Source organism: Harpia harpyja, chromosome W (genome assembly GCF_026419915.1).
Source record: "Harpia harpyja isolate bHarHar1 chromosome W, bHarHar1 primary haplotype, whole genome shotgun sequence".
Lineage (NCBI taxonomy): Eukaryota > Metazoa > Chordata > Aves > Accipitriformes > Accipitridae > Harpia > Harpia harpyja.
This window is the reverse complement of record NC_068968.1, coordinates 9800821-9822719: the sequence shown is the minus strand read 5'-3', so window position 1 is coordinate 9822719 and position 21899 is coordinate 9800821. Positions and strand designations below refer to the sequence as shown.

The window sequence follows — 21899 nt, the reverse complement described above, 5'->3', positions numbered from 1 at the left end:
TCGGTTGTGGGGTTGCTGAGGGTTGAAGAACAACAGGTGCCAATTGCTACCGCGACGGTGCACTGGCAGCAATATCGCACCAACCGAGACTCCCTGATCCCCATCCATAAGCTGATTTGTCAATTGGAGAGCCAAGGAGTGATCAGCAAGACTCACTCACCCTTTAATAGTCCCATGTGGCCCGTGCGGAAATCTAATGGGGAGTGGAGACTAACAGTAGATTATCGTGGGCTGAATGAAGTCACGCCACCACTGAGCGCTGCTGTGCCAGATATGTTAGAGCTTCAATACGAACTGGAATCAAAGGCAGCTAAATGGTATGCCACAATTGACATTGCTAATGCATTTTTCTCCATTCCTTTGGCAGCGGAGTGCAGGCCACAGTTTGCTTTCACTTGGAGGGGCGTCCAGTACACCTGGAATCGACTGCCCCGTGGTGCAAACACAGCCCCACTATTTGCCATGGACTAATCCAGACTGCACTGGAAAAAGGTGAAGCTCCAGAACACCTGCAATACATTGATGACATCATCGTATGGGGCAACAAGGCAGAAGAAGTTTTTGAGAAAGGGAAGAAAATAATCCAAATCCTTTTGTAGGCTGGTTTTGCCATAAAAGAAAGTAAGGTCAAGGGACCTGCACAGGAGATCCAGTTCTTAGGAGTAAAATGGCAAGATGGGCGTCGTCAGATCCCTATGGATGTGATCAACAAAATAGCAGCTATGTCTCCACCGACTAATAAAAAGGAAACACAGGCTTTCTTAGGTGTTGTGGGTTTTTGGAGAATGCATATTCCAAATTACAGTCAAATTGTAAGTCCTCTCTACCAAGTTACCCGGAAGAAGAATGATTTTAAATGGGGGCCTGAGCAACAACAAGCCTTTGAACAAATTAAGTGGGAGATTGTTCATGCAGTAGCTCTTGGGCCAGTCCAGGCAGGACAAGATGTTAAAAATGTGCTCTACACTGCAGCTGGGGAGAATGGCCCTACCTGGAGTCCCTGGCAGAAAGCACCTGGGAGACCCGAGGCCGACCCCTGGGGTTTTGGAGTCGGGGATATAGAGGATCCGAGGCCCACTATACTCCAACTGAAAAAGAACTATTGGCAGCATATGAAGGAGTTTGAGCTTCCTCAGAAGTGGTTGGTACTGAAACACAGCTCCTCTTAGCACCCTGACTGCCAGTGCTGGGCTGGATTTTCAAAGGGATGGTCTCCTCTACACATCATGCAACTGATGCCACATGGAATAAGTGGGCGACACTGATCACACAACAAGCTCGCATAGGAAACCCCAATTGCCCAGGAATTGTGGAAGTGATCATGGACTGGCCAGAAGGCAAAGATTTTGGAACGTCGCCAGAGGAGGAGGTGACACGGGCTGAAGAGGCCCCGCTGTATAATAAACTGCCAGAAAATGAGAGGCAATATGCCCTGTTCACTGATGGGTCCTGTCGCATTGTGGGAAAACATCGGAGATGGAAGGCTGCTGTATGGAGTCCTACATGACAAGTTGCAGAAACTGCTGAAGGAGAAGGTGAATCGAGTCAGTTTGCAGAAGTGAAAGCCGTCCAGCTAGCTTTAGACATTGCTGAAAGAAAGAAGTGGCCACTGCTCTATCTCTATACTGACTCATGGATGGTGGCAAATGCCCTGTGGGGGTGGCTACAGCAATGGAAGAAGAGCAACTGGCAGCGCAGAGGTAAACCCATTTGGGCTGCCGCACTGTGGCAAGATATTGCTGTTCGGATAGAGAAGCTAGTGGTAAAAGTACGTCACGTAGATGCTCATGTACCCAAGAGTCGGGCCACTGAAGAACATCAAAACAACCAGCAGGCAGATCAGGCTGCCAAGATTGAAGTGTCTCAGGTGGACCTGGACTGGCAACGTAGGGGTGAGCTATTTATGGCTCAGTGGGCCCATGACACCTCGGGTCATCAGAGAAGAGATGCAACATATAGATGGGCTCGTGATCGAGGGGTGGACTTGACCATGGACATTGTCGCGAAGGTTATCCATGAATGTGAAACATGTGCTGCAATTAAGCAAGCCAAGTGGCTAAAACCCCTGTCGCATGGAGGGCAATGGCTGAAATATAAATATGGGGAGGCCTGGCAGATTGACTATATCACACTCCCACGAACCCGCCAAGGCAAGTGCCATGTGCTTACAATGGTGGACGCAACCACTGGATGGCTGGAAACATATCCTGTGTCCCACGCCACTGCCCAGAACACTATCCTGGGCCTTGAAGAGAAAGTTTTATGGCAACACGGCCCCCCAGAAAGAATTGAGTCAGACAACGGGACTCACTTCTGAAACAACCTCATAGACACCTGGGCCAAAGAACATGGCATTGAGTGGGTATATCACATCCCTTATCACGCACCAGCCTCCGGAAAAATCGAACGATACAATGGACTGCTGAAAACTACATTGAGAGCAATGGGGGGTGGAACTTTCAAACATTGGGATACACATTTAACAAAAGCCACCTGGTTAGTTAATACTAGAGGATCTGCCAATCGGGCTGGCCCCGCCCAACCAAGACTTCCACATACTGTAGAAGGGGATAAAGTCCCTGTAGTGCGCATGAGGAGTATGTTAGGAAAGACAGTCTGGGTTAGTCCCCCCTCAAGCAGAGACAAACCCATCCAAGGGGTTGTTTTTGCTCAGGGACCTGGGTACACCTGGTGGGTGATGCAGAAGGATGGGGAAGTTCGATGTGTACCTCAGGGAGATTTGATTTTGGGAGAGAATAGCCAGTGAATTAGGCTGTATGATATTTAACTGCTAAATAACCTGCCAATGTATGTCATTGTATCTATAGTGTCTATATGCCATATCAAGGGTATTACTGTAAGAATTACCCAAATGACTGAAGGATGGACTTTGAAACTGAGCCAAGTACAACAGTGATAGAACTTGAACTGGTGCCCAGCAATGTCCTCAAGATCAACATCTTCAACCTGCAGGCCAAGGGTGTGGGTTGCACCAAACGTACCAGCCGCAAGTTCCAGAGGCAGCATACAACAACCTAACACCTCACACCATCTCTCCTATCCTGAAGAACTGTTACAACAGATGGAGCCCCAAAGTCATGGACTAGATGAAACTGCTGGACACATTAGAGGGATAGCCCATCGACTAAGGGAATACTATTTGTGTGTGTGTGGTGTCCGTATACATATATGTAAGACAAGGAAAGTGGTAGTGGTTGATTGGAAAATGTAAGATCTGGGCATGATGTAGATTGTATAGAATAAGGGGTGGATAATGTCCTGGGTTCAGCTGGGATAGAGTTAGTTTTTACAGGAACCTGGGAGGTGGGGGGGCATAGCCGGGGCAGCTGACCTGAACTAGCCAAGGAGCTATTCCATACCATGTGACATCATGCTCAGTATATAAATGGGGAGCGGGCTGGGGGGACCTCTCTCGACTTTCGGTGGGGGAAGTGGCAGAGCGTCGAGTTCCGGGTGGTGAGCAGTTGCACTGTGCATCACTCGTTTTGTATATTCTTTCATTAGTACCGTTGTTGTTGTAACTTCTCTTTTTTTTTGTGTTGTCCCAGTAAACTGCCCTTATCTCAACCCTCGAGGTTCCAGGTTTTTTTTTCTTTTCTCTCCTCCGTCTCCTCCCTATCCCACCGGAGGGGGCAGGAGGGGTGAGCGAGCGGCTGCGTGGTCCTTTGTTACCGGCTGGGCTGAAACCACGACAGTCCTTCAGCATGGAGCACCTCCTTCCAAGAGTGCATCTCTAGCCATGTCCTCAACAATGTCCTCTTCCATGTGTCTCCTCTGTTTCACTTCTCCAAATGCATCTCTTCACATTTCCCCTCATGTGTCCCCTTATATGTGTCTTCCTGTGTCTCCTCTCATGTCTCCTTTTTGTGCCTCCTCACATCTACATCTTTCCTTTTGTGTCTCTTTTAGTGCATCGTCACATGCCATCTCCTGCCTCTAGTAGCTGCTGCTCTTTTTTAAATATGTTTTAGCAGAGGTGCCATGTGCTCCTCTGGTTGAAGTTTTGGCACAAGGTAGGTTGTTCACATCCGTTTCAGAGCTGGCTGGAACTAGCTGTGATTGGCACAGGGCAGTTCATGGCTTCTTCCCACACAGAGCACCCCTGCAGTCCCCTGCTACCCAAACCCTACCAATTATGCCCAATACACCATTTTTTAATGCTTCTATGCTAAGTTTTTGATTGTTGATTTGGTCCCTTGGTTTGATTATAAAGAAAAAGCATTTTTGTCCTGGTTTTGGCTGGGATACAATTAATTTTCTTTCTAGTAGCTGGTATAGTGTTATGTTTTGAGTTCAGTATGAGAAGAATGTTGATAACACACTGATGTTTTCAGTTGTTGCTAAGTAGTGTTTAGACTAAGTCAAGGATTTTTCAGCTTCTCATGCCCAGCCAACAAGAAGGCTGGAGGGGCACAAGAAGTTGGGAGGGGACACAGCCAGGGCAGCTGACCCAAAGTGGCCAAAGGGGTATTCCATACCATGTGACATCATGCCTAGTATATAAACCGGGGGGAGTTGGCCTGGGGGGGTCACTGCTCGGGACCTAACTGGGCATCGCTCGGTGAGTGGTGAGCAACTGCATTGTGCATCACTTGTTTTGTATATTCCAATTCTTTTATTATTATTATTGTCATTTTATTAATATTATTATCATTATTAGTTTCTTCCTTTCTGTTCTATTAAACTGTTCTTATCTCAACCCATGAGTTTTACTTTTTTTTTTTCCCTCGATTCTCTCCCCCATCCCACTGGGTGGGGGGAAGTGAGTGAGTGGCTGCATGGTGCTTAGTTGCTGCCTGGGGTTAAACCATGACAGATGTTAATTCTAATGATCTGAACTTTAGAACTTTTGATAAGAGAACAGAAATTTTGACAGTTGCATTAGGAACAATACTGAGGTGACTTCCCAACAGTGGAAGAAAGTATGATTGTTTTAGACTTGCTTGGCGATTACCCTCTTACAACTCTCTTTTGCTGGCATCGTACTTTAGATGTTTCTAGCTATTATTTAATCTGCCATTGAGGTGCTGTAAAGAGAATTGTTGTTGGCACTTTTCTGACTATTGTTATGTGTGAATTACTTTTAATAGATTGTTTATCAGCTTTTAGTCCTTCTGTCCTTCATGAAGACCAGATGGGACACTCACATTTAACTTAATTGCATTTCAAAGAGCCTTCCAAAAATGAATGTCCAATGAGCTAAATAAAAGTGTAGGCAATCCATGACTTCTGTCAAGAAGAAAGTGAAGGTAGACGTTTGATCTCTGCATCAATCATTGCTGCTGTAGCTAAGAAAAGCTTTTTAATCACTGTTGAAATATAGGACTCCAAGGGTGAACTGAATTGGTGCTGAACCCTAAATTTTACATTTTTTCCTCAACTGATGCCTTCCTTGTTGAATATTGCATATGCAGTGTTAGCCATCCAGTTCTTCCAAGTACATGTCTCCTTGTGGGCATTTCCATGTTGTTTTCCATCTTGTTTTTCAGACTAGGTTTTTTTACAATGAAAATATAAGGCCAGGAATTGACATAATCATGGCATTGCAGCCTTGAAGCAGCTGAAAATGTTTGTGACCTACCATGGCCTTTAAGGATGATAAGACGAGACCGCTAAGAAAGTCCTCTTGGTCTTCTTTGCCAGTGAGGCACAGATAATTATGTTCACTTGGTGTCTCTCTGGAGAATAGAGCAGTAAATTTAATAGTGTTTGGCAGCAACATGTGATAGTTTAAGTCCAGAAATTAGGATTACTTTTTGTGAAACCAAAATCTGGAGATTGACTACTACATTGACTCTCAAGAGCCTTGCCTTTTCAAAAAATGCCATTCTTTTTTGGACTGTAGTGACTATTTTTCATCTGAAATATGAGTCTTTCCTTATGTTGGCATATTGCTTTAATACCACTTATTTTTAATGCCTTATCTCTCTTCAGTTCTGATCATAACACTGTCCTAAATCTGTGTTGTAGAATGGAAAATATGACTTCAGTGAGCATTAGGAAATGTTACCCTTTTAGATAATCTTTTCTCTGAATTGGGGGGCAAGAGGAAGGGAGTGTTAGTTGTCATGAATAAGTAGCTCACGGAAGATGTGCAAGAGAGGAAGGAGGTTTATAGTAATAGCAATATGCTATACAAGCAATAGGTGTTCTCTTTTTCTGTGTCTATCTTGATTGCTTCATCAGAGTGCAGAAGATGGAAAATCCTTTAAAGAAAGGTAATGGCAAATCTTTTTGTGAAGAATTGCCATGAAGAAATATTTGGAAAAACTGTGATGTTTGATAGAAAGTATAACAGATAAGTATGTTCTCAGTAGCAAATACTTAATTCCAGTGCTGCTTTTAACATTTTTGAGTGTATAAAGGCAGAATATTTTGTTCATTCTCACGCTTTCCTGTTTGAGTGTTGCAGCCAGCATCTAGCAGTGGGCCCCTCACTACAGGAAAGACATTGAGGTGTTGGAGCGTGTCCAGAGAAGGGCAACCAAGTTGGTGAGGGGCCTGGAGCACAAGTCTTATGAGGAGCAGCTGAGGGAGCTGGGGTTGTTTAGTGTGGAGAAAAGGAGGCTGAGGGGAGACCTTGTTGCTCTCTACAACTACCTGAAAGGGGGTTGTAGTGAGGTGGGTACTGGTCTTTTCTGTCAGGTGGCTGGAGATAGGACAAGAGGAAATGGCCTCAAGTTGCGGCAAGGGAGGTTTAGGTTGGATATTAGGAAAAATTTCTTTACTGAAAGAGTTGTCACACATTGGAATAGGCTGCCCAGGGAAGTGGTGGAGTCACCATCCCTGGAGGTATTCAAAAAACGCGTAGATGTGGCACTTCAGGACATGGTTTAGTGAGCATGGTTGATGGTTGGACTTGATGATCTTAAAGGTCTTTTCCAACCTAAATGATTCTATGATTCTAATTCTTGATGTGGGGAAAAAACCCCTTTAATTTTACTAATGTTTTCAAGTGTTGCAAACATGGTAGCTTCTCCTGAGAGTTTAAGCCCCAGCATTAGCCGACAATCTGTAACATTAAGAAAGGAACACTTTCAACTTGGAGACATGGAAGAAATTTGCAAGATGCTTTCCAAGTGTTGCAGTTTCCTCAAAAGTATTAACTACCCATAGCATGCAGGTAAAGCTGGGATATGAGCAGGGTGTAAATACTTAGATAAATTAATAATAGCAGGATTCTGAACTTTTGTATACTGACCGTATCTATATAGGTAGTCACTTAAATCTGCCTAAAATAGATGTTGAGTCACTAAGGTATCAGTACTTGAAATTTGTGTTCTTAACAAATGTTCTAACTTTTTATGTATTTTCAGAGATCCATCTTACTTTGATGAAAACTGGTTAAACAGAATCAAAACAGAAGTAGGAGATAATTGGAGGCTAAAGGTATTTGGTTTGTTTTGCTTGCCTGCAAATCTGTTTATCAGTTCTTAGTACAATATTGTTTGTGCTTAAATAGTAATGTATTTTTAAATTACCACTTTGCTTTATAATAGAGTATATTGAATGTAAGATGATTTTAGTTGTTACATTATTATTATCCTGTACTTTAATGAAGAAAAAACAAACAAAAGCTGAGTTTGTAAATAAGTTTCAATAACTTAAGATGAAAAATAAATCTTAAAATAAATCGTTTGTTTAAACTAACATTTGAGCAACTGAGAAGTGTGAATAAAGGGATTTACTCTTTTTATTGCAAAGTGTGAAAATAATTACACTTTCAAAAAAAGTTTATGCTCTGAGAAATGACTGCATAAAAATAGCAAAGTAATAAGTAATTTATTTGCATAAAAAAGCAAAATGATGATTCTTTTTACTTTGACAGCTCTGCAAAATTATTGAGCTGTAGAGGAGAAAGTGGTGCTCTTCTTTTTTGTGTTTAATCAGCATGTATGTTAACAACACTGTATTTGCTAGATCATTTCTGCCACCTGGTATGCTAGTACTTTTTCTTTATTCTTTCTTATGCAAACCTTCAAGGCAGTAGAAGTTTCGCTGCTGTAATTCAGGAGCATTTGGGCTTAAAACCTGAAAGAACATAGTTAGCCATTTATATGTCAGTGTAGCTTTAGGTAAAAAGTAAATTCAAATGTACACTGACCACATTTGATGAGAAAAATCAGGATATATGTGACTTCCTAATATGACATTTCCAACCTAGTTTCCTGGGGAAACAATACTGGCATGGTTTGTCTGTCAGTTCATGTGTCCCATAAATTCACCTTGTTCTGGTGTGCAAAAGTCTTTCTGAACCTGTTTCAGCCATGTTTGGCAAAGGACTTAGAATTCTGAGATGTTTTAGTTCTTATAGACTTATGAACATCAGTGGCTTAATAGAGAAGATGCACAAATAAGTGCCTTATGACGAAAAGGTAGGGAGGACTGCTGTTGTACATGTTTTGGTTTGGCCAACAGACCTGTCAGTATTGTCTACACTGCCTGGCCAGTCACGTGTAACTCTGGACTTATGTATAGCATGTACTGTCTCTTGACTAATGGGGTTGCCAGCAGAAGTGAGGGAAACTGATGAGGCAGTATGGGTGGGCTGGGGGACAAGGGACATTCCTCCCCAAACCAGCTTTGTTGGTTCTGCTGCTCATAGAGCAATTTATTTCAAGTAACTGATAGCTTGTTGAGGTATATTCTTGTTGTTATACAGTCGCTCTCTGTATCCAACACCATATGGTGCAATAGTCAACTTGTATGAGCTGTCGGTATTACAAACCAAATAAAGGATCCAGCAATCCAGCCTGTTGACGCGGAAGTCATGGACACTGCACACAATCAATATGATCAAGCAGATGCCACTTTATTGCCAAGATAGCTCGGTTTATATGTTCATTCTAGTTACTGTTCACGCATAAGCAAACTAGAGATTGGTTAGCATGAGCTGTCCATGCGCCTAGTTACACCTAGTGATTGGTTATAACAACACTGTACACGCGCATAAACATAAGGCATAATTGGTTGTATTAACTAAAACATGCGAAACTTGTCTCAGTCTAATTGGTCAAGATAAGCTGCCGAATTGAGGTTCTTTGTGCCAAGTTCCCTTTATCGTGGAATGCGCACCTGTGTTCTTCTAATTGGTATCTTTCTTTTTTTTGTCTTCTTGTTTATTCTGTTCAAGGCCTTCTAAAGGCATCTGGAATGCTCTTACTACCGTTAGCTAAATATGTGTCCACAAGCAAAGCGTCCTTGAAGCCTGCTGCCTACAAAACATCCTTGGCTCACAAATTGATCAATTCCATTGAGTCTGGATTGTTCACTATGTGCCCATTACTTTCCAAGTATCCCACAAATCCCTCTTTTTGTTTTTGAACAATCCAGACTTTAGCCATTGCATTCTGTACCATCCTTCCTAAACAACTGAGTATACAAGGGATAATTAATAACAAGACTACCAATACTAACAAAACAATTCCCAGCATTTTTAACAGATCTCTTATCCATCCCATAATTCCCCAATGGGTAAACAGCCTGTCTAACCATCCCAAACCATCACTAACCTGCAGTTTTTGAACTTGGTCCTTCATTATTTGTATAGCTTTATGGACCGATTCAGAGTGATCAGATAAATTCATACAACACATTCCATCTAAATCTTCACAACCATGACCATGTGCTAGCAATAGAAAATCAATAGCAGCTCTATTCTGCAACATTGCATGCCGTCTTGCACCGCAAACTCAGCCCAGCAATCGGTAGGTGCCAGCTTTACATGGGCGTCCCCATGGAGGCAACGATGGCCTTGCCGTACACCAGCCCGATGCTCTTCGGAAAATCCCGGTATTTATACATTTGCAGAGGATCGGATTTCAGCACACGTGGCCAGCGGGTGCCAAAATCCGCCTCGGTTGCAACATGGGGAGCCTATGACGCATACGCTCGCTGGCCAGGCGCTCTGCACGAGTCATAGCCATCCTGTCTACTGGTTCATGGGTTTTGTGATGCAGTTGCAATGCACAGAGAATCTTGACCTGTTATGTTGGCCAAGGTGACCTACAAGATCTATGAGCACAATTAATTAAACACAGTAAAAGCAACATTATACCTAATAAAATATACAAGAATAAAAGAAACCCCGATTTTTAACAAAGATACAAACCAACTCCTAAGTCCCCATCCCGCAGTTAAATGCTCTAAGCCAAAATGACAGCTTTCTTAATTGCATTAAAGCTCTTGCAGCTCCTTCTTGCCTCTGCAGTTCTGTTATCTTGTTTATTAATTGCTCCACTGTCTAAGTTCCTCATGTCTGTTGTTTTTCTGGTGGTTCAAAGTCCGTTCATACTGCAGCTGTCACGTACTCCGGCCCACTCATGCTAACTGCAGCCTACTTATGCTAGCTCTAAATAATCAGGCTCAAAGAAATGTCCCCCATCTTCCATGAAATCTCCCACAATTCCCCCTTTTTGTTTTTGTGCAAGCCAAGTTACATGAAATGCTTTTGCAATCATACGTTCAACAATTTTTATAATATATGGTACAATCATTACAACTGCTAATACTACAATTAGAATAATTAAGCCATGCATAAGCAAATCTTTCAACCATCCCGTAATTCTTAAACTTGTTAGTCATCCACTTAACCCTGTGTTAGTTATCGTGAGTCTTTTACTGGGAATCATATTGATATCGGGTGTCAGTAACGTAAATTGTCCGAGGCTACATGGCCTCCTGTTAAGTTTCGATGAAATTCCCTCCCACGCTCTATCCCCACAAATTAAAAACATCCCTGCAGGTAAAGCAGCTGGAATAGAAAAAAAAGCATGATATTCTGGAATAGATATAGTTACACTAAGCTGTAGCATTTCTATATACAAGTAAAATAGATAGCTTCTTGATGCGTTATGTTCGCCAAGATTACCCATACATTCTGTTTTGGTTGTTGGATCATCCATTCTTCACTTATGTGTGTCACCTATAACAGGCCAAATGCAGTGAGGAGGAGGAAAGTGGGGGGGGGGGAAGGGGGTGCATCAAAGGATACGGCTGGCGGTTTTTCTCGCTTCACAGCAGCCTCCAGCTGTGCCAGCTTTTCTATTACTGACTGCAACTGCTGCAAAGTGAACTCCGGCCCCTCTTCATACTCTTGAGGCGACCCAGGCGTAGACGGAGGCAATGGAGGGTATATGCTAGGTATAATTTGTTCATGTTGAGTGGCAATATCTGGGGGCTGTTTTCTCGTAGGCAGATTTTTACTTGCTTCCTGATTCTGTAGGGTTTCCTTTAAGCGTACGGTTAGGGAGGCTTGGGAACTGTCAGATAGCTGATTAATATCGGCAGTCCCAGGGAGTGGAGCAGAAGTCAAGGGCACAGGAGCAGGCGGACAAGCTCCAGGGAAGCCAAAAGTCTCTCTCGCTGCATTATGTTTTTCTCCCCGTGTTTCTCCTTCGCTTGCAGTGGGAGAGAGAGCAGCAAAAGCAGACGCAGACGCATTACGATCTGCTTTCATTTCTTGCAGAGTTGTCTTAATTAATTTCCATAAAGTTGTAAGACCTTTAACTTCTTTAGACCCGTCACTAATTTCATCCCATAGGGAGGTTCCGATAGCTTCCCAGGTACTAAGCTCAAAAGCTGTACCCACACTAATTAAAAGGTTTCTGTTCAATGCTTTAAAAGCTAAATCTTGACTGAGTTGTAAAACTTCTATGGCAAATTGTGCCTGCCATCCTGATCTGGCATAAGGACCTGCCCCCAATAACATTTGAGCTTGCACTCCAAACAAAGGATCCCCGTTCTGTCGTGGGATAGCGGCTGCATTTTCACAGGTCGCTTGCCAGCTTTGATAAAATTGGATCTGCTGGGATGGAAGCAGTAACATTTGCACAATCATTTTAACATTGTATGGTGTCAATAAATGTGCAGAAAATACATGTTGAATAACAGATTGACTGTATGGTGATTTTAACCCATATTGAGTGACTGCTGCCTTAGCTTCCTTTAAAACTTTCCAGTCTAACGCTTCCCAAACAGGACCCCCATGTGCCCCTGCCACAACTGGAAACGCAGATGGAATAATTTCACCTTCAATTAAAGCATCTCTGATTACCCCCTTCCATCTTTTTGCCGGATCTCCCACCCCACTCCCTGTTAATAAGGTCACCGGAGGTGGCTGTGGCAAAGGAGCCACGGCACCGATCTCACCCGATATGTCCTGGGAAACACAAGGATTCATTGGAGGTGGTCGCGGGAACGATGAAAATCCTACGTTGAAGGGTGGTGGAGGACGAGAATTAGAGACTAAGTTGTTTTCCGTCTCTTCTGCTGGTGGTGGTGGAAATTCTGCCAGGCTGTTGGCTTTTTCCAAGGGCTGATCTCTGGGCTCTGGATCTGCTACCGCAGATTTCCTGACTGCACTAGCCCCTGCACCGGATACACGGGCTGGAACAACGGCTGGAATTTGTGGTAGCACAAAGGTGAAGCTCGCCGGGGATGGCATCCCTTGTGGCCCTTTGGGCTGCAGTGCGGCAGAAGCTACTGCCGAACGTTCAGCTTTCATATCTTTTAAAGTTTCTATAATTAACTTCCACATGGTGGAATATCTGCTCGCCTCTTTTGAACCCGAACTTATGCTATGCCATAATTCTTGCCCTATCTTTTCCCAAGTAGGGATGGCAAAAGCATCTCCAAAAGTAGGGAGTAAGCTTTTTTCTCTCGCCCATAGTAACAGGGCTTTCAGGGTAGACGAGTCATAACTTAATCCTCTCGTAGAGAGCATATGTTGGAGGAGCTTAACCACTGCTGCCTCTTCCTTGGACATAGTGGACCCCATCTCCTCCCCGGCCGCTCGCCTGATCAGGACGAGATTCCCACAACGGTACCGTTTTTTTTTCCCGAGTGCCAGGGCAGCACTCGCCTACGGCCGGCTTCCGCACCCTCTCTCCGTCGGTTCCTGTCGTAGAATTCAACACCGATCCGAGGGTCCCTGTTCGGGCGCCACTTGTTGACGCGGAAGTCACGGACACTGCACACAATCAATATGATCAAGCAGATGCCACTTTATTGCCAAGATAGCTTGGTTTATATGTTCATTCTAGTTACTGTTCACGCATAAGCAAATTAGAGATTGGTTAGCATGTGCTGTCCACGCGCCTAGTTACACCTAATGATTGGTTATATCAACACTGTACACGCGCATAAACATAAGGCATAATTGGTTGTATTAACTAAAACATGCGAAACTTGTCTCAGTCTAATTGGTCAAGATAAGCTGCCGAATTGAGGTTCTTTGTGCCAAGTTCCCTTTATCGTGGAATGCGCACCTGTGTTCTTCTAATTGGTATCTTTCTTTTTTTTGTCTTCTTGTTTATTCTGTTCAAGGCCTTCTAAAGGCATCTGGAATGCTCTTACTACCGTTAGCTAAATATGTGTCCACAAGCAAAGCGTCCTTGAAGCCTGCTGCCTACAAAACATCCTTGGCTCACAAATTGATCAATTCCATTGAGTCTGGATTGTTCACTATGTGCCCATTACTTTCCAAGTATCCCACACCAGCCTAGAATGGAAAATGGGTGACAAGATAGAATGCGCAGGTGTCCTGGTTTCAGCTGGGATAGAGTTAACTGTCTTCCTAGTAGCTGGTACAGTGCTATGTTTTGAGTTCAGTATGTGAAGAATGTTGATAACACTGATGTCTTCAGTTGTTGCTCAGTAGTGTTTAGTCTAATGTCAAGGATTTTTCAGCTTCTCATGCCCAGCCAGTGAGAAAGCTGGAGGGGCACAAGAAGTTGGCACAGGACACAGCCAGGGCAGCTGACCCAAACTGGCCAATGGGGTATTCCATACCATGTGACGTCCCATCTAGTATAGGAACGGGGAAGTGGGGGCAGGGATTCGCCGCTCGGGGACTGGTGGGGTGTCGGTCGGCGGGTGGTGAGCAATTGCACTGCGCATCATTTGTACATTCCAATCCTTTCATTATTGCTGTTGTCATTTTATTAGTGTTATCCTTATCATTATTAGTTTCTTCTTTTTTTCTGTTCTATTAAACCGTTCTTATCTCAACCCACGGGTTTTGCTTCTTTTCCCGATTTTCTCCCCCATCCCACTGGGTGGGGGGGAGTGAGTGAGCGGCTGTGTGGTGTTTAGTTGCTGGCTGGGGTTAAACCACGACAGCAGGCATTGTTGTCCCACTTCTCTGATACCTTCTCTTTGACCAGTAATCTTGGCACCATTGACACAACTATTTAGAAAAATACCCAATTGTAAACTTTGATTGAATGTTCTTGCGTATGGAGAATTATGGAAGAATACATGGATACATGGCTCACTCCTCTCCTGTCCCCCCACATTGTAAGTTATCTTTCTATTCAGTTAGTTACTTGTTTTACTTGCTGATATCTGCAAGGACACTGTCTTATTAAAAGTATTGTTCAGTTGCTATACTGTATTGTGTTTACATGGCAAGGTTTTGGTAGCAGGGGGGGCTACAGGGGTGGCTTCTGTGAGAAGACACCAGAAGCTGTCCCCATGTCGGATGGAGCCAGTTCCAGACGGCTCCAAGACAGACCCACTGCTGGCCAAAGCTGAACCAATTAGTGACGGTGGTAGCAACTCTGTGATAACATATTTAAGAAAGGGTAAAAAAACGCTGCGCAGCAGCAGCTGAGGGAGAGGAATGGGAATATGTGAGAGAAACAACCCTGCAGATACCAAGGTCAGTGAAGAGGGAGGGGGAGGAGGTGCTCCAGGTTCCAGAGCAGAGATTTCCCCTGTAGCCCATGGAGGACCCCACACCAGAGCAGGTAAATGTGCCCTGAAGGAAAATGCAGCCTGTGGAGAGCCCATGCAGGAGCAGGCTCCTGGCAGGAACTGTGGCCCGTGGAGAGGAGCCCACGTGGGAGCAGGTTTTCTGGCAGGACCTGTGACCCCACGGGGGAACCATGCTGGAGCAGTCTGTTCCTGAAGGACTGCACCCTGCGGAACGGACCCATGCTGGAGGAGCTCTTGAAGAACTGCATCCTGTGGGAAGGACCCACGTTGGAGAAGTTCGTGGAGGACTGTATCGTGTGGGTAGGACCCCACACTAGAGCAGGGGAAGAGTGTGAGGAGGAAGGAGCAGCAGAGATGAAGTGTTATGACCTGACTGCAACTCCCTATTACCCATCCCCCTGCGCTGCTTGGGCGGAGGATGAGGTAGAGAAGTCAGGAGTGAAGTTGAACCTAGCAAGAAGGGAGGGGTGGGGGGAAGGTGTTTTTAGATTTGTTCTTATTTCTCATTATCCTACTCTTTTTTTAATTGGCAATAAATTAAATTCATTTCCCCAAGTCTGTTTTGCCTGTGATGGTAATTGATGAGTGATCTCCCTGTCCTTATCTTGACCTATGAGCTTTTCCATTGTATTTTCTCCCCCTGTCCTATTAAGGAGGGGGAGTGATAGAGCAGCTTGGTGGGTACCTGGCAGCCAGCTAGTTTCAAATAAATCTGTACAGTCACAGGTCATTATAGTCTTGGTTTGAGAGCAGACTTTGGCTTCAGAGATTTGAGTAATGGATAGGATAGTATAGGATAGAATAAAGGAAATGTTAGAACCCTAGGGACTGGCAGAGTAGAAAGCATCCAGCCAGTTAGTATACTGTATATTAAAACCGACCCATTCTATTTAAATATCGTGTTCTAATACAGATACAGTTTGCTTCCTGGAAGATAGAATTTCAGGGGCAAAACTTATATAAACACTAAGCTTAGCAGTTCATTTTTTTCCCCCGTTTGGGAATGAAAACCCTACTTTTCATTACTGGCTTAAATATAATTTTATGTTGTGGCTAACAAAAAGAAATCTGTGAACATAGAGAGAACTCTTTCCTGATTAAGAACTAAATACTTCCTATAATCACTTTTTAACTGTATGCAAACCAATATTTCCTACTGACACATTTTGAAAACAAAAAAACCCAGCCTTCACTGAAACTACGAAATAGCACCAAAAAGTAACTTAATTGTTGTTATGGGTTTGTGTGGCACGGGTTTTTTTGTTGGTAGCGGGGGAGGGGGCTGCAGGGGTGGCTCCTGTGAGAAGCTGCTAGAAGCTCCCCTGGCTCCAAGTCAGACCCACCTCTGGCCCAGGCCGACCCAATCAGTGACGGTGGTAGCGCCTCTGGGATAACATATTTAAGAAGGGGAACTGGTAGTGAGTAGGGAGATTGGAATGTGAGAGGAATACCTATGCAGATACCGAGGTCAGTGAAGAAGGAGGGGGAGGAGGGGTGCCTGAGAAGGTTGATGCCCCTGCAGCCCATGGTGAGATGGCAGGCTGTTCCCCTGCAGCCCATGGAGGTGAACAGTGGAGTGGAGGCCCCTGAAGATGGCCGTGACTCCATGGGAAAGCCCGCACTGGAGCAGCCTGTGACTGAAGATCAGCCCGCGGAAAGGACCCACACCAGGGAAGTTCGTGAGGAACTGCAGCCTGTGGAAAGGACTCACGTTGGAGAAGCTCGTGAAGGACTGTCTCCTGTGGGAGGGACCCCACGGTGGAGCAGGGGACGAGTGAGGAGCCCTCCCCCCGAGGAGGAAGGAGCGGCAGAGACAATGTGTGGCGAGCTGACCCCAACCCCCATCCCCTGTTCCCCTGTGCTTCTGGGGGGAGGAGGTAGAGAGAACTGGGAGTGGAGTTGAGCCGGGAAGGAGGGAGGGGTGGGGGGAAGGTGTTCTAAGGTTTGGGTTTACTTCCTAATATCCTTGTTTTGATTTGATTTGATTTGTAGTAAATTAAATTGATTTTGTTTCTTCCCCAAGTTGAGCCTGTCTTTTGCCCGTGACCATAAGTGGGGAGTGACCCCTCCCTGTCCTTATCTCGACCCACAAGCCTTTCTTTATATTTTCTCCTTGTGAGAAATGCACTCACGCTGAATTTCCTGAATTTTACAAGTTTATTATAGAACAAAGGCAAACAGCGCTGGGCGCATGGTCAAAACCAGAGGCGCACTGGTTATACCCAAACTTGCCTTTTTATACACTGTGTTTGTGGTATTTCAAAGGGGTTATTTTAATATTTCAGGTATCTATTAACATAACTCCGCCCCAGACCACCCCCCCTTGCGCGCGTCTCTTGTGGTTCAGAGGGGCCTTCGGGGATCTGCAAGGGATGAAGTCAGTAGTCTTCCTCTGGCTGCACTTTTCACCCTGTCGTTTTCCTCTAGTCACACTTTTTAATATTTTCACATTAAACTCCTGGTTTTCCATTGTTCGTCTCGTATCTTTCATGTCAAATAATCTTTGACCCCCAAAATGCTGTTCTCATGCTAACAAATCACTCCTTATCTTCTTACTTGTGTTCTCAATTTTACTTGTCCTTGAGTCCATATGTCTGTTTTTCTATGTTTTCACAAATCTATCTACACATCCTTTAATTACTTGAGTTACAGGATGTCTTATCTCATCAAAAGAAACTACATATTCTGCTTGTGCCCATTTATTACCTACAAACTATAAAATACAATTGATGCCCGGAATATATTAACTACATATTTCCCGTGTTAAGGCCTAATTTAGTGGCAGTGAGGCAAACATCCTTTCGGGATGTAACTTATGCAGTAGTTAGGCAAATTTCTGTGTTCTCATTTTGCAAAAGCCGATATACATTTCACACTCCTCATCTCACTGTGGCCAGGGTGGGGAGGGGGAGGAGGAGTGAGCGTGGTGCTTTGTTACCGGCTGGGCTGAAACCACGACAATTGTCTTGCTAGAATTTCACAAGAATGAAATTCTTTAAACAAAAATAGTTCAGTGGTCAAGGGGTGCTGATATGTTAGAACAGAAATTTTAAACAATTAATGACTTGTGATTGACATTTGTGCCTATCTCTGCTTAATTTTATCATGCTATGTTAGAGAGCTGCAGAAGTGGGTGCTCTGCAACGGCAGGTGAGCTTGGAACCAAGGGTGACAGCAAGGCAGGCAGGAGCAGTGGCCTCACCGACAGAGCACGGTTCCACAGCAAGGAGAACAGGGCAGGCCTGGTTACAGCAGCCAGGTTCAGCCAATAGTCCAGTGATGGCCAGGCAAGTCCATAGTGACAAGGCAGGTCTGAGGTCAAGCTAGGAAGTCAAGTCAGAGGGTGAAGTCCGGATTAGCAAGGGACAAGGCTGGCCACAGCATATCTACAGCGTAGCTCAGGCCCAAGGGCGAGGCATCTGCTGCACCTAAGCAAAGTGGGGAGGCCTCTGATGAGTCTTCTTCCAGCTCAACCTCCCAGGTTGGAGGGCTCGTGTGCCTTGGTACCAGCGACTGGAGAAAGCTGAGTGAGAAAAATCAAGTGCCAGCCACTGGACTGGGACATGGGGCCAGAGCACCTGTGTGTCTGTAGCGCCAGCAACTGGACCAAATGCTGCTGGGGTGTGAGCGAGTGTATGATCACTAATGAATATCAAGGCAGACTAGCCGGTGACTAGATGAAGTGACCTGGGAGTTGGGGGGTTGTGTGTCTCTGAGGGTGAGCCCATGGTAGGAGCTGGCTATCAGAGGGACCAGGGGAGTCCCAGCCAGCTGCTGGAGAGACCATAGGGTCTGGAGGTCTCTAAGGGTGAAATCCACTTGTATATGTGTGTGTCTGTAAGGGTGAGACTATGAGGGTTGGCTACTAGGGAACCAAGAGAGTTCCAGGCAGCTCTGTGCATGTGTGTGCGCACGTGTGTGTGAGTGAGATGATCTCTGCCAGTAACTTGAGTGGGGCTGCAGCTTCAGGGGCTCATATGTCCAGGTGCTAGCAACTGGGCAGACTGGGATCCAGGGGCAGCTACTGGGCAGACTGAATGAGCCCTGCTGCTGGAGGGATCCACATTATACATATGTACATACATTCCCACTAATGGACCTCCATCCTGCTCAGCCAGAATGGGGAACAGCATGAGGCCATTGGTGCTCTTTGTATTTGTGTGAGTGCTGAGTGTGTCTATCTGTGTATATACATATATACGTGGTATATATATGTGCTTTGTGTGTCTGTACCTACTGGGAATACATCTTCAGCCTCGCTACTGATTGGACCTGGGGGCATGGAGCTGGGGCAGCCTTGTGTCTCTTGGGCTGTTGAATATGGCCTGATATTCACCTAACATCAAGTAGTAACTAACATAGTTATTTCTGTTTCTGTGTCTTTAGCTTCTGAGGTACTCTATGTCCCAACATAAGTATAATCTGGAAATGTGTTCAGAGCTACCTCCTTTAAAAATATATCTTTGGTTCCTAATTAAACTCAAGTGCCCATACCTGCCCATGCCAAGCAAAGATACAGGCATGTTCATAGGACTTCTTTTCATGGAAGACAGTTGTGTGTGTGATCAGGGTGGGGCGGGCCCCAAAGCTAATAGGTTGGTGTCTTTCTTGGCCCCCTGTATTTTAAGTGGAGAGACAAAGATTCCTGCAGAATGCAGTTCACAGCAGAAATCCTAATGTAGGCCATTGGAATTGTGGAGACAGATGACTTGGGACCAGTCAGGAGCCAGTTGGGAGTTTATGGATCAGGATTAGAGGGCAGGTGATGGGTGTTTGCTACAGACTGCCTAATCAGGAAGAAGAAATAGATGAGGCCTTCTTCAGACAACTGGAAGAAGCCTCATGTTCACAAGCCCTGGTCCTCATGGGGGACTTTAACCAACCTGATATCTGCTGGAAGGGCAACTCAGCAGGGCACAAGAAATCTAGGAGATTTCTAGAGTGCATTAATGACAACTTCCTGACACAAGTGACTGAGGAGCCAACAAGGAAAAGTGCTCTGCTGGACTTCATGCTTACAAGCAATGTAGAACCGGTTGGGGTTGTAAAAGTTGGAGGTAGCCTTGACTGCAGTGACCATGAGATGTTGGAGTGAACTCCTAAGAGGATCCTAAGGGGAGGGAGCAGAGTAAAAAGCAGGACCATAAACCTGGACTTCAGGACAGCAGACTTTGGCTTCTTCAGGTATTTACTTGGAAGAATACCATGGGATACGGGTTGTATCCATGAGTGCTGAGGGAACTGGTTGATATCATTGCGAGGACACTCTAAATTGTACTTGAAAGGTTGTGGTGACTGGGAGAGGTTCCTGAGGACTGAAAGAGAGCAAATATCACCCCTATCTTCAAGAAGGGCAAGAAAGAGGACCCAGGGAACTACAGGCCGGTCAGCCTCACACTGATCCCTGGGAAGGTGATGGAGCAGCTAATCCTGGAAACCAATTACAGGCACATGAAGGACAAGAAGGTGATTGGGAGTAGTCAGCATGGATTTATGAAGGAGAAATCATGCCTGACCAACCTGATAGCCTTCTAGAGTGAGGTGACTAGCTTGGTGGATGAGGGGAGAGCAGTAAGTGTGGTTTTCCTTGACTTTAGTAAAGCCTTTGACATTGTATCCCTTAACATCCTCATAGAGAAGTTGACAAAGTACAAGTTAGATAAATGGACAGTGAGGTGGACTGAGAATTGACTGAATGACCAGGCCCAGAGGGTTGTGATCAGTGGCACAAAGTGCAGTTGGAGGCAAGTCACTAGACGTGTACCCCAGGGGTCGATACTGGGGCCAATAGTGTTTAACCTCCTCATTAATGATCTGGATGATGGGGCAGAGTGTACCCTCAGCAAGTTTGCTGATGACACAAAACTGGGAGGAGTGGCTGATATGCCAGAGGGTCATGCTGTCATCTAGAGGGACCTGGACAGGCTGGAGAAATGGGCTGACAGGAACCTCATGAAGTTCAACAAGGGGAAGGGCAAAGCCCTGCACCTGGGGAGGAACAACCCCAGGCACCAGTACATGCTGGGGGTCACCCATCAGGAAAGCAGCTTGGCAGAAAAGGACCTGAGGGTGCTGAGTGGACACCAGGTTGAACATGAGGCAGCAATGTGTCCTTGCAGCAAAGGCAGCCAACAGCATCCTAGGCTTCATTAGGAGGAGTGTTGCCAGCAGGTCGAGGGAGGTGAACTTTCCTCTCTACTCAGAAGTGGTGAGGTTGCATCTGGATTATTGTGTCTAGTTTGGGGCTTCCCAGTACAAGAGAGACATGGACATACTGGAGAGACTCCAACAAAGGGCCACAAAGATGATTAAGGGACTGGAGCATCTCTCCTATGAGGAAAGGCTGAGAGAGCTGGGACTGTTTATTCTAGAGAGAAGGCTCAGGGGGGGATCTTATTGATGTATATAAATACCTGAAGGGAGGGTACAAAGAGGACAGAGCCAGGCTCTTTTCAGTGGTGCCCAGTGACAAGACAGGAGGCAATGGGCACAAATTAAAACATAGGGATAGAGAGGGAGAGAAAGGAAGTGAAAACTCTCCCCAGCAACCAGCCAGGAAGAGAAGTGGCAGATGTCCACATGTGAACATCCTTTAGAGTGCAGCAGGGGGGGGGTCACAGTTGCATTGGGACAACAACCCCCAACTTTTTCCCCTCAGTACAATTATATATTTCATTGATGCCCATTCAAGTTTCCCATTGGTGGTCTTTGTTTGACACTATTGGCATTGATTGGAATATGCTTAATTAGGTGCAGATTTTACACACTAATTGGGTGCAGATTTTACACACTTATTGGGTACTAAGCCTTGTACACATCTGTCGTGGTTTAAGCCCAGCCGGTAACAAAGGACCACGCAGCCGCTCGCTCACTCCTCCCCGCACCCTCCCGTGGGATGGGGAGGAGAATCAGAAAGGAGAAAGGAAAAAAAAAAGAAATAGAACCTTGTGGGTTGAGATAAGGGCAGTTTACTGGGACAACACAAAAAGAGAAGTTACAACAACAACAATAGTACTAATAAAAGAATATACAAAATGAGTGATGCACAGTGCAACTGCTCACCACCCGGAACCCGATGCTCCGCCACTTCCCCCACAGAGAGAGCGAGCTCCCCACCAGCCCGCTCCCCATTTATATACTGAGCATGATGTCACATGGTA

General features: G+C 45.2%; 1 protein-coding gene across 11 annotated transcripts in view; it reads left to right on the top strand.

Moving 5' to 3' along the window:
* LOC128136076 (protein Hook homolog 3-like) overlaps nt 1-21899 on the top strand; it is a 130575-nt gene that overhangs the window by 34713 nt on the left and 73963 nt on the right. For 6 of the 11 annotated variants that reach the window (XM_052775167.1, XM_052775172.1, XM_052775170.1 and 3 more), the window contains one exon: nt 7338-7410. The exons of the other annotated variants lie outside the window; for them this stretch is intronic. In XM_052775167.1, the coding sequence (XP_052631127.1) occupies nt 7338-7410 (73 nt within the window). The remainder of the gene's footprint in view (nt 1-7337; nt 7411-21899) is intronic. 11 annotated transcript variants of the gene reach the window in all.